Genomic DNA, 11,500 nt, shown 5'->3' with positions numbered 1-11,500 from the left:
AGGGGAGGGGTGGCTTGGGGTCCCTATGGGGGGGGGTCAGGGACCCCTATAGGGTGGGGAGGGTGTCTTGGGGTCCCTTATAGCATGGGGGGTCAGGAGCCAGTATAGGGGGAGGAGGGGGGTGGCTTGGGGTCCCTATAGGGTATGTGGGAGGGGTCAGGGGCCCCTATAGGGTGAGGAGGGGGGTGTCTTGGGGTCTCTCTAAGGTGTATGAGGGGGTCAGGGACCCCTATAGGGTGAGGGGGGGGTGTCTTGGGGTCTCTCTAAGGTGTATGAGGGGGTCAGGGACCCCTATAGGGTGAGGGGGGGGTGTCTTGGGGTCTCTCTAAGGTGTATGAGGGGGTCAGGGACCCCTATAGGGTGAGGGGGGGGTGTCTTGGGGTCTCTATAGGGTGTATAAGGGGGTCAGGAGCCCCTATAGGGTGAGGGGGGGGTGTCTTGGGGTCTCTATAGGGTGTATGAGGGGGTCAGGGACCCCTATAGGGTGAGGGGGGGGTGTCTTGGGGTCTCTCTAAGGTGTATGAGGGGGTCAGGGACCCCTATAGGGTGAGGGGGGGGTGTCTTGGGGTCTCTATAAGGTGTATGAGGGGGTCAGGGACCCCTATAGGGTGAGGGGGGGGTGTCTTGGGGTCTCTCTAAGGTGTATGAGGGGGTCAGGGACCCCTATAGGGTGAGGGGGGGGTGTCTTGGGGTCTCTCTAAGGTGTATGAAGGGGTCAGGGACCCCTATAGGGTGAGGGGGGGGTGTCTTGGGGTCTCTCTAAGGTGTATGAGGGGGTCAGGGACCCCTATAGGGTGAGGGGGGGGTGTCTTGGGGTCTCTCTAAGGTGTATGAGGGGGTCAGGGACCCCTATAGGGTGAGGAGGGGGGTGTCTTGGGGTCCCTATAGGGTGTATAAGGGGGTCAGGAGCCCCTATAGGGGGGGGGGGGTGTCTCGGGGTCCCTATATGGTGAGGGAGGGGTCTTGGGGTCCCTATAGGGCGGGGAGGGCCCCGGGCCCCCTATAGAAGGGGGTGTCTCGGGGTTCCTATAGGGTGGGGAGGCCCTATAGGGTGAGGGGGGGTCAAGGGTCGGGTCGCTCAGGGGCGTGGCTCCTGAGAAGCAGCCAATAGAGTGCCGTAACCGCAGGGCTCGTCCAGTTCCGTCCAATCAGGAGGCCGCATGCTAATAAGGGGCGTCTCCGCCCAATGGCGAGCGCCGGTGGTGCCGGCTTGTTTTTTTCGCCGTGCCCAATGAGCGCCCCGAATGCTGCCGCGTGGGCGTGGCAGCGGGCGGGCCAATGAGGCGGCGGCGTATTGGCGGCGCTCTACCCGCCGCCTGCATCTCGATGGTCCCAGGAGGCGGCGGGTGCCCAAGATGGCGGCGGCAGCGGCGCTTTCCCTGGCGGGCGCCGTAACGGCACCGAGCCCGGAGCTACCGGTAGCGGGCCCGGGCCCGGGCCTGGGCCGGGCCCCCGAGGAGGAGCTACCGGTGCTGGACCCGGCCGAGGTGCGGAGCCGCCTGGAGCGCAGCGCCCGCCAGTTCCGTAACCGCCGTAAGGTGCTGATCCGCGGGCTGCCGGCCGACGTGAGCAACCAGGTACGGGCCGGGGGGAGCGGGGGGAGCGGGGCCGGGCCCGGGGCTGCGGCGGGGGGAGGCTGAGGGGAGCCCGGGCCCGGGGCTGCGGCGGGGGAGGCTGAGGGGAGCCCGGGCCCGGGGCTGCGGCGGGGGGAGCCGAGGGGAGCCCGGGCCCCGGGGCTGCGGCGGGGGGAGGCCGAGGGGAGCCCGGGCCCCGGGGCTGCGGCGGGGGGAGGCCGAGGGGAGCCCGGGCCCCGGGGCTGCGGCGGGGGAGGCTGAGGGGAGCCCGGGCCCCGGGGCTGCGGCGGGGGGAGGCTGAGGGGAGCCCGGGCCCGGGGCTGCGGCGGGGGGAGGCTGAGGGGAGCCCGGGCCCGGGGCTGCGGCGGGGGAGGCTGAGGGGAGCCCGGGCCCGGGGCTGCGGCGGGGGGAGCCGAGGGGAGCCCGGGCCCGGGGCTGCGGCGGGGGAGGCCGAGGGGAGCCCGGGCCCGGGGCTGCGGCGGGGGGAGCCGAGGGGAGCCCGGGCCCCGGGGCTGCGGCGGGGGGAGGCCGAGGGGAGCCCGGGCCCCGGGGCTGCGGCGGGGGGAGGCCGAGGGGAGCCCGGGCCCCGGGGCTGCGGCGGGGGAGGCTGAGGGGAGCCCGGGCCCCGGGGCTGCGGCGGGGGGAGGCCGAGGGGAGCCCGGGCCCGGGGCTGCGGCGGGGGGAGCCGAGGGGAGCCCGGGCCCGGGGCTCCGGCGGGGGGAGGCTGAGGATGGGCCTGGAGGTGCCGGTTGGAGCCCCCCGGGGGTGGGAGCGGGGCAGGAGTTGAGGCTTTGGGGTGGGTGAGGGCAAAGCTGAGCCCGGTACCGGTGAGGAGCCAGGCTAACGGGCAGCACCGGGGCAGCCGGGCCGGGCCTCGGATGCTGGAATGACGGGGGGGCGGCTGGGGTGGGGTCCCGAACTCCGCCGGCTCCTGCCTTTGGCTCTTTGGCCGCTCCTCGGGGCTCCCTGACCCCCTCACGGCCTCAGCTCACCCCAGTTCCTGCCCCCCCGAACCCCCTTAATTATCACTTTAACGGTTCCCGGGGGGGAACAGGGGAGTCGCCCCTCAAACTCGGCTCCAAGGAAGAGCCAGCGCCGCTTAACCAGCCCCCAATACCCACCTCAAACGAGCCCCGAGAGCCCCAGCCGCCTCAGCGCTCTCTCCCGCCTGCTTTTTTAATTCCCCTCCCTGTAAATCAGAGTTAATTATCGCCCCGGAGTGTCGGAGAGGCCGAAGGTTTGTAAATTATTTCAGGGAGGGCAAAGTCTTGAGCTGGAGGCGACGCAACTGGTTTGGAGATGCTTATCTGGGAGGAGGAGCGGCTTCCCCGGCAGCCTTAAGGGATAAACACCCTCGGGGCGTCAAATTGGGGACACGGGAGGTGACGCCGCGAGGAGGGAGGGAGACAGCAGGGCCGAAGGGCTCGTTTGGGTGCGCAGCGAGGATCCCCGGGGAGCATCTTTGCGTTGAACCGAGCCCGTTCCCTCTCTGCCTCCTTCTCCGAGCCCAGGGAGAAGCGGAAATATTTCGGGGTGACCTGTGGGAATTAGGGGAGCCGCCGGAGCGAGGGGCTGGAGCTTCTCCCTAGAAGCTGACTCCTCTTTTTTTATTATTTTTATTTAAAACCCCTCTGTTTATCCAGGAAGTCCACGATCTGCTGAGCGACTACGAGTTGAAATACTGCTTTGTGGACAAATACAAAGGGACTGGTGAGTAAGCTGCTCTCGCAGCGGGCGTCTCCGGCGAACGCTCTGTCGGTGCCGAATCCTATCGCCGCGGCCAGGCTCAGCCCCACCCCGGTGCACGTTCAGTGGCTTTTCCGCTGCCGGGTGTTCCGTTGGGAAAGGCAACACCTTGTTCTGCGGCGATTCTCCGCCTGTGTCCCCCCCGACTGCGCCCTGCGTAGGGTCTGACCCTCAGCCACGCTCACCGCACCCTTTTTGTGCGGCGGCTAGCTCTTGGCGGGTGGAAAATTAACGGTTGCGGGGTTTAAACCCCTCCTGGGAGACTTTATACATTGCAGCGTGGGATTTACGTCGCTTCCCGAACCCCCGGGGATGCTTTTCCAAACCAAAGGTGTTCAATCCAGCCCCTCTTGGGGGGCTGTGCCCGCCGGCGTTATCCCCCGCACCCCAAAAATGGTTCTGGGGGGCAGAGGAAGCTGCGGGAGCTCCTCCAGCCCGGGGGGGTGAGGGTGGCTGGGACCTGGGGGCACCACCCCTGTCCCCGGTGTCTCCCCGGAGCTTGGGGACAGGGTCACCTTGCGCGAGGCTTCACCGGGGACGGTGTCATTTCACCGGCCGGCGCTCGCCGAGACTCCCTCCAGCTCCTCGCCTCGTCAGGGCTTTGGGCACATAACGGCGGCCGGAGGGGTGAATTTTACCCCGCATCCTCCGAGGTTTAACCCTGCACCTCGCCAGCCCCCCGCAGCTTCGCATTTTGGGGCGCCGCGGGCGCCGCACGGCCTCACCCTTCCCTCCCGCTTCTGCTCCCGCAGCGTTTGTCACCTTGCTCAACGGGGAACAGGCGGAATCGGCCATCAAAAAATTCCACTTGAGCAAGCTCCGGGAGAAGGAGATCTCGGTGCAGCTGCAGCCCACGGACGCCCTCCTGTGTATCGCCAACCTCCCCCAGCTCTACACCCAACAACAATTCGAAGAGCTCGTCCGCCCTTTCGGCAACCTGGAACGTTGTTTCCTGGTCTACAGTGAAAAAACGGGACACTCGAAAGGTTACGGATTTGTGGAATATATGAAAAAGGATTCGGCGGCCAGAGCCAAGTCGGATCTGCTGGGGAAGCAGCTGGGCACGCGGACTCTCTACGTCCACTGGACGGACGTCAACCAGTTGACGTTAGATCTTCTCCATTCCAAGTGCTTGTGCGTCGACAAGCTGCCCCACAACTACGCCGACCTCGAGGAGCTGCGGCAGGTCTTCTCCGCCGCCTGCGCCCCCGCTTTTTGCCAGGTGAGGGGGGGGATTTTGGGGCGTAAAGGTGCTTTTTCTGGGGTGCAGCCTTTCTCTGAGCCCCCCACGCTCCCGGGAGGGCCGACAGCCGAAAGCAAGAGGCACCCCGGGGTGCAACAGCCTCGCATCGGCGCGTGAGGGTCTCTCGGGTCTCGCTGGCGCTGGCTCCGTCCCTTCCCGTCGTGCTAACCCTCCCTTTGGCGTCCCTCTCCTCTCCTAGCTGGCCTACGGGCAGGACGGGCAGCTGAAGGGCTTCGCCGTCCTGGAGTACGAGTCGGCAGAGATGGCAGAGATGGTTCAGCAGGCCACGGATGGTTTGCCGCTCGCCGGGAATCACGTCCGAGTCTCCTTTTGCGCTCCCGGCCCTCCCGGCCGCAGCATGTTGGCCGCCCTGATAGCCGCGCAGGCGACGGTGAGGCTTGTGTGTGTGCTGCTTCCTCCTCCTCCTCCTCGCTCCCTCTTCCCTTCGCAGCTTGCCGGCACCGTGACAGGTGCTGCCGGCATTCCCAAGGTCGGGTATCCAGCCTGGAGCAGGCTGTCGTGGAGCAGCCAGCACATTTCCCATCGGATCCCCTACGGAGCAGCCATCTGTTGCCCGTAGCTCCTGCTTCGGGGCATCTCTGGCACGCTGCCGCTCCCAGGCTCCGATCGCACGGCACAAATTCCCCCCTCGCTCCCGTATTCCCGTGCGCCGCCCCAAAATTCAGAGCAGGAATGCCGCTTGTTGCCAGAATCCAGCGGCTGCTTGGCGTGGAGAGCTTTGCCGGGCAGGTGCCGCGCCGGCAGGATTGCAGACGGCGTAGCTGCCGATACCGATGGCAAACTGCGCGGCAGCCGCTGCGCCTCGGCTTTCGTCAGCTGTAGGGATGGGTCGGTCGTTTCCTCCCTGCCCTACAATGGGATATTTGGGAACGATCTTGGTGGGAACTGGATTTTCAGAGCTGGAATCTTACTGGTTTGGGGAATGTAAGGGTAATTTCAGGGTGGCCTGTGGTGGGGGAAGCCTCGGAGCCGGTTGTCTTGCTTTTAACACGCTGTTTTTTGGTTTTTTAAGGCACTGAATCGTGGGAAAGGGCTCCTCCCTGAGCCGAATATCCTCCAAATTCTCAACAGCCTGGGAAATCCCGCTTCCCTCCAGCTGCTGCTCAACCCCCTGCTCCACGGGGCCGTCGGAGGCAAACAGGGTAAGGCCGAACGCAGAGCAGAGGCCGGGCGGGTTTGTCCTCGCTGCGGCCGGCGATTCCTCCGGCTTCTCTTCCCTCCAGGAATCCTGGGCGCCGCTCCCTCCGTGCCGCTGGTGACCAACCCGGCCCTCTCCACGGCTCTCCTCCAACTCGCGCTTCAGAACCAAACCCAAGCCCAGCAGGTACGCGGGATTTTCACCGATGCCGGCTTCCCCTCGCGCCGCGGACACCGGCGCTGCTGTCGTGCCGGAGCCCTTGCGCTCCTGCCCGCCTCGCTTCCGCGAGAAACACATCTCCTCTTAGATCAGGGTCCTGCCCGTGCCGCCGCCGATGGGCGGGGGTCTCCCAAACCCGACGACGGCCTCGTGCCGCTGCCGTTTTCCGCACCGTCTCGCCTCCTATCTCCGCTCAGGCTCGCGCATCACCACGGCCTCTCCCGAAACTCTCGCTGCCACTTGAGGAGTAGAGAGGAGCAAAGCGAGGATTAAAGCTCCCTGCCGCGCTTCCCGCTCTCCCCGTGCCTCTCGAACTGCCCCGCGCTTGGTTTTTTCCCTCTTTTTGAGTGATTTTCTGTCTTTTCTGGTCTTTCTCGCTGTGCTTTCTGCCCCAGAAGGCATTGCTTGGGAACTCCCTGTTCCTGCAGAACCAGGTCTGGACACAGCTGCTGCAGAACAAGGAGAACCAAACCCTCTTCCATGTGAGCGGTAGGAGGCAGCCGGCGCGGTAACGTGCTGTGTGTGCGGTGGTGCCGAGCCGGAGCGCCGCGACCCCCGCCAGCGCCTTCCCCGCGTCCTCCTTCCCGTCCTTAAGACCAGGCAGCGATCGCGGTGAGGGCTCTGGCGGTGGCACCAGTCACCCCAGTGACTCCAGTAACGCCAGAGCCGCTCTCCTTGCGGGGAGAAGCGAGTCATTGCTCCAAATCGGAGACGGGAGGGCTCGGTCTCCGTGAGCGGCTCCTCTCCGGGGATCCGGCGAGGCGGCTGGTCGGCTCTCTGCCTCTGTCCCACGCTTGGTCAGCCGGTCCCCACGCCGAGCTCGGGCTCGCTGGGGGGGGTGAGAAGAGGGGAGCCCCCATCCCTCGTTGGCTCCCCTTCAACTCACCGGCTCGGCGAACGATGCCTGCGCAGGGCTGGGTGACTTGGCTCCTTCGTTCCAGCGCAAATGGACCGTTTTGAACAAAAATTCGTGCTGAACCGTGGCGGGGAGCGTCTGCCCGGCGTTATTTCTGGTATTCACTGCTTAAGGAGCCGTGAATTTGCAGCCGGGTCTCTCTGCGGCGCGTTTCCTGCCAAGCTTTTAGCCGACGGCTACGATCCGGAGGCCCTCGTGCCGCCTCCGTTCCCCTCCATCCCGCCAGCGCCAGGGGATTTCCGCCGCCTCCGGAGCCACGGATCCGCCACGGACGGCCCGACGTCGCGCGGCGTTAACCTCCCGCTTTCCTTTGCAGAAGCCGGGGATCCTGGGCGACTCGCCGCTGAGCTCCCTGCCCCACGGCGCCCTGGGTTTGGCCAACGCGCCAGCGCAGCCCCCCAGCCAGCTCCTGGGAGAGCTCTCCTCAGGTAACAGCCGGCGGCACGGGCTCTGCCCGACGGCGCTTTCGGGTGGAGAAGGGGACCCCTGCGGTGCCAGGCTGAGGGTGTGACCCCCCCCCGGGTGTGATTTTGGGGGGGAAAACCACCCAGGGGACCCCCCCCGGGCAGGTTGGGAGGAGCGGAGGGGGCCGGGGTCGGGTTTTCCTGGTGGGGGACGGACGCCGGGGCGAGGCGGCTTGCGTGGAGCGGGGAGAAAAGGCTGGAAGCAAGGTGGGGGGGCTGGATGCCGGTGCCATCCCTCTCCTTCTGTCTCCCCAGGTGGCCCCTTGCCCGGCGACATGGCACAGGGACACGTAAAATCACCGATTTTGCCTTCTGGAAACGTACCCCTGGCTTCTTTCCTGGGACCGGTGGGAGTAGATCGGGAAAACTCAGTGCTGGGGACGCAGGTGCCTCAGCTCACCCCTTCCGCCGTCACCCCCCCGGCTCTGCAGGGTCTCACCACCTCCATTTTGGGATCCGTCATCAGCGGTCTCCAAAAACCAAAGCAGAGCGAAAATGGACCTCCCGCCTCCGGGGTAAGATGCCCTCGCTCCGGGAGAAGCCCGTGGCACCTCGGGGGCTCCGTGTCGTCGCCAAATGCCCTCCGACGGGGTTTGGGGGCTGGTTTCTCTGCCCGAGCCCCCCGGGGAGCCACCCAAGCCCTTTGAGGAGCCACCTGAGCCCCGCCAGAAGCCACCTGAGCCCCTCGAGGAGCCACCTGAGCCCCCCAAGTGTTTCTCCCACAGGTCTCGCTCCTGGGGGAGCCCCCCAAAGACTTCAAGATTCCTCTCAACCCCTACCTGAACCTGCACAGCCTCTTGCCGGCGAACAGCCTGGGAGGTGAGCGCCCTCCGCTCCCCTTTTCCCAAATGGAGAAGGGAAATCCCCTTGGGATGAAGAGCAGGGAGGAACCGGAGCCGTTTGGGGTTGATTTCTTCCCCCCCCCCCCAACTCTTTGCCTTTTCAGGCGCCGCCAACAAAGGGTTTAATCTGAAAGCCGGCGTTTTGGGGAGCGTCTCCAACCCTCGGATCTCCCAGCCCTCCCTGGCCGACCCGCTCCTACCCTCGCCCGGGCTGGCCGGAGACACCTACGCCTTTGATTACCAGCCGGTGGGTGCACGGGGGGCCTAGGAGGTTTTTTTGGGGGGGGGCTAGGCGGTTTTTTGGGGGGATAGCAAAGCTGGGGCAGCCCCTCTAACCCGTCTTCTCTCCGGAGAAGGATTTGGGCTCCCGGATTTACCCCCAGACGAGAGACCACGCTGGACCCATCCTGGGGGGCTTCGGGCACAGCAGACACAAGGTAAAAAGCTCCCCCAGTACCTTGCGGGGGGCGGAATGGGAAAGTGGGGGGCCCCCCACCCTGTTTTTGTCCCCGATTGTCACCTGCAGCCCTTCCCCTTCCAGCTCTCCTCGTCCCCGGGGTTCGAACGAGGGCCTTTGGGGCCACCCCTGCCCCCCTTTTACTCAGGATCTCCCAGTTCCTACTTCACCAGTGGCCTTCAAGCTGGGCTCAAACAGAGTCACCTCAACAAGGTGAGCCCCCCCTCGCGTCCCCAGGGATTTGGGGACCCCCCCTTTGCCCGGACCCCCCCCTTAATGTGTCCCCTTCTCCCCCCGCCAAGGCCGTCGGGATGCCACCGTCGGCCTCCGCAGACACCGTCCTCGCCTTGGGACCCCCCAGCCACTCGCACAGCTCCCACTCGAAGGTACAAAACCCCCCCAAAACCACCCCGAAACCCCCCCAAACCCCACAAAGACCCCCCAGACCCCCCAGCCACTCGCACAGCTCCCACTCGAAGGTACGAAACCCCCCCCAAAACCACTCACAAAGACCCCCCAAACCCCACAAAGACCCCTCAGACCCCCCAGCCACTCACACAGCTCCCACTCGAAGGTACAACCCCCCCCCCAAAACCACCCTGAAACCCCCCCAAACCCCAACGAAGACCCCCCAGACCCCCCAGCCACTCGCACAGCTCCCACTCAAAGGTACAAAAGCCCCCCAAAACCACCCCGAAAACCCCCAAACCCCACAAAGACCCCCCAGACCCCCCAGCCACTCGCACAGCTCCCACTCGAAGGTACAAAACCCCCCCAAAACCACCCCAAGACCCCCCAGAACCCCAGCCACTCGCACAGCTCCCACTTGAAGGTACGAAATCCCCCCAAACCCCACAGAGACCCCCCCCAGACCCTCCAGCTACTCGCACAGCTCCCAGCCAAAGGTACAAAACCACCCCTTAAAACCCCCCCAAACCCCCCCACCACTCACACAGCTCCCACTCCAAGGTAAGAAACCCCCCCCAAACCACCCCTATAACCCCCCAGGCCCCCCAAAGACCCCCCAAACCCCCCAGCCACTCGCACAGCTCCCACTCGAAGGTACGAAACCCCCCCAAACCCCACAAAGACCCCCCAAACCCCCCAGCCACTCACACAGCTCCCACTCGAAGGTACGAACCCCCCCCCCCAAAACCACCCTAAACCCCCCCAAACCCCACAAAGACCCCCCAGACCCCCCAGCCACTCGCACAGCTCCCACTTAAAGGTACAAAAGCCCCCCAAAACCACCCTAAACCCCCACAAAGACCCCCCCAGACCCCCCAGCCACTCGCACAGCTCCCACTCGAAGGTACGAAACCCCCCCAAACCCCACAAAGACCCCACAAAGACCCCCCCAAACCCCCCAGCCACTCACACAGCTCCCGCTCGAAGGTACAAAACCCCCCCAAAACCACCCCTAAAACCCCCCAGGTCCCCCAAAGACCCCCCCAAACCCCACGAAGACCCCCCCAGGCATTCGCACAGCTCCCACTCCAAGGCAAGAAACCCCCTAAAGACCCCCCAAAGACCCCCCAACCCCCCCAGCCACTCACCCAGCTGCCACTCCAAGGTAAGCCCCCCCCCCCCAAAACCCCCGAAAGCCCCCCCAAACCCCACACCGACCCCCCCCCTTCTTTGTTTTCTTTTCTTGCAGACCCCGGTGGGGGGCCAGAAACGGGCTTTCTCCCACCTCCTGCCCTCCCCGGAGCCCAGCCCCGAGGGCTGCTACGTGGGGCAGCACTCCCAGGGCCTGGGGGGGCATTACGCCGACTCCTACCTGAAGCGGAAGAGGATATTTTAGCCCCCCCCCTCCCCAAAATCCCCCCCCCCTGTAAATCTTGTACAAACGTGGGTTGTTTTTTTTTTCTTTTTTTTTAATGTTTAGTCTTTTTTTTTTTTTTGGATTATTTTTGGAGGGTTTTAGTGATGTGAAAGACTCGCTGGAGGATGGGGGGGGGGGTCTCAGCATGGAGGCCCCCCCCCCCCCCCCAGTGCTGTCAGGGGGTCCCGGAGAGCCACCCCCCCTCTTTCCCAGTGCCCCCCCATTTTCCAGTGCCCCTTCCCAGAGCAGTAACTGGGAGCTGCGTGTGTCCCCCCCCCCCCCCAAAAAACCCACGCGCTCCCCGCCTTAACCCACTGCTTGGGGCGCGGAAGGGGGGGTCCCCGGCCCTGGGGGGGGCACGGCGCCGCCCCCCCCCCCCCTTCCTCAACATTTCACCCGTGTGGGGTTTTTTTTTCTGTTTTATTTTTTTTTAAGACTGGAGCTGCCGCCATTTTACACTTTTTTGGGGGTAAAAGTTGCCTTTTTACTTATTGCCTTTTTTTTTTTTAAAAAAGGTTCTTCCTTCCCTCCCTGGGGGGGCTTTGCCTTCCCCCCCCCCCCCCCCCCGCCCCGCTTGATGGGGGGGGCACAGCCCCCCCAGCTGGTGCTTTGGGGGGGGGTCCCCCACCCTCTTTTCTCCTCCCTCCCTCTTTTTTTGGGGGGGTTTCCTGGGTTTTGAGTTGTTGCCCCCTTTCTACTGTCGATGCTGTCTGGTTTGCTGTACGGGGGGGGTCGTGTGTGGCCCCCCCCCTCGCCGGGCCCTCCCCAAAGTAAAGCTATATTTATATCACCTCTCCCCTCCCCTTTTTTATTACGGTCGCTGTGATGTCATTACCCCTAATGAGGGAGCCCCCCCCAGCTGGGGGGAGACCCCGACCCCCCCCCCAATTTGTCCCTGTCCCCCTCCCCAATATGGCCAAGCAAGGGCGGGGGGGGGGGGGGGTCTGGCGGTTGTGTCCCCCCCATTCAAGGGGTTTCCCCCCCCCCCCCCCTTCCTGGGCTGATTTCATGTGTGGGGTCCCCTCCATGTCCCCCCCAATTTGGGGGGTGCCCCC

General features: G+C 65.1%; 1 protein-coding gene across 1 annotated transcript; it reads left to right on the top strand.

Annotated features, from left to right (window-relative positions):
• Positions 1-1,155: 1,155 nt before the first annotated feature.
• RAVER1 (ribonucleoprotein, PTB binding 1) lies at positions 1,156-10,564 on the top strand. The gene is made up of 14 exons (XM_082334177.1): positions 1,156-1,577; positions 3,218-3,284; positions 4,073-4,542; positions 4,763-4,954; positions 5,597-5,726; positions 5,808-5,908; positions 7,174-7,285; positions 7,577-7,836; positions 8,047-8,140; positions 8,268-8,410; positions 8,520-8,600; positions 8,705-8,833; positions 8,923-9,006; positions 10,278-10,564. Exons 1-14 carry the CDS (start codon positions 1,245-1,247, stop codon positions 10,422-10,424), a joined length of 2,343 nt encoding a protein of 780 aa, XP_082190303.1. The 5' UTR covers positions 1,156-1,244; the 3' UTR covers positions 10,425-10,564.
• Positions 10,565-11,500: the final 936 nt, after the last annotated feature.

The sequence above is a fragment of the Platalea leucorodia genome (genome assembly GCF_965183815.1).
Source record: "Platalea leucorodia genome assembly, chromosome: 29".
NCBI lineage: Eukaryota > Metazoa > Chordata > Aves > Pelecaniformes > Threskiornithidae > Platalea > Platalea leucorodia.
The sequence above is the reverse complement of the archived record's forward strand: the minus strand, read 5'-3'. Positions and strand labels throughout refer to the sequence as shown.

Excerpts from the sequence above, each read along its gene's own strand:
- RAVER1 (XM_082334177.1), top strand. The coding sequence starts at position 1,245 with ATGCTGCCGCGTGGGCGTGGCAGCGGGCGGGCCAATGAGGCGGCGGCG. Across the intron at positions 8,411-8,519 it reads ACGCCTTTGATTACCAGCCG|GATTTGGGCTCCCGGATTTA; the intron begins GTGGGTGCACGG and ends TCTCCGGAGAAG. Across the intron at positions 8,601-8,704 it reads TCGGGCACAGCAGACACAAG|CTCTCCTCGTCCCCGGGGTT; the intron begins GTAAAAAGCTCC and ends TTCCCCTTCCAG.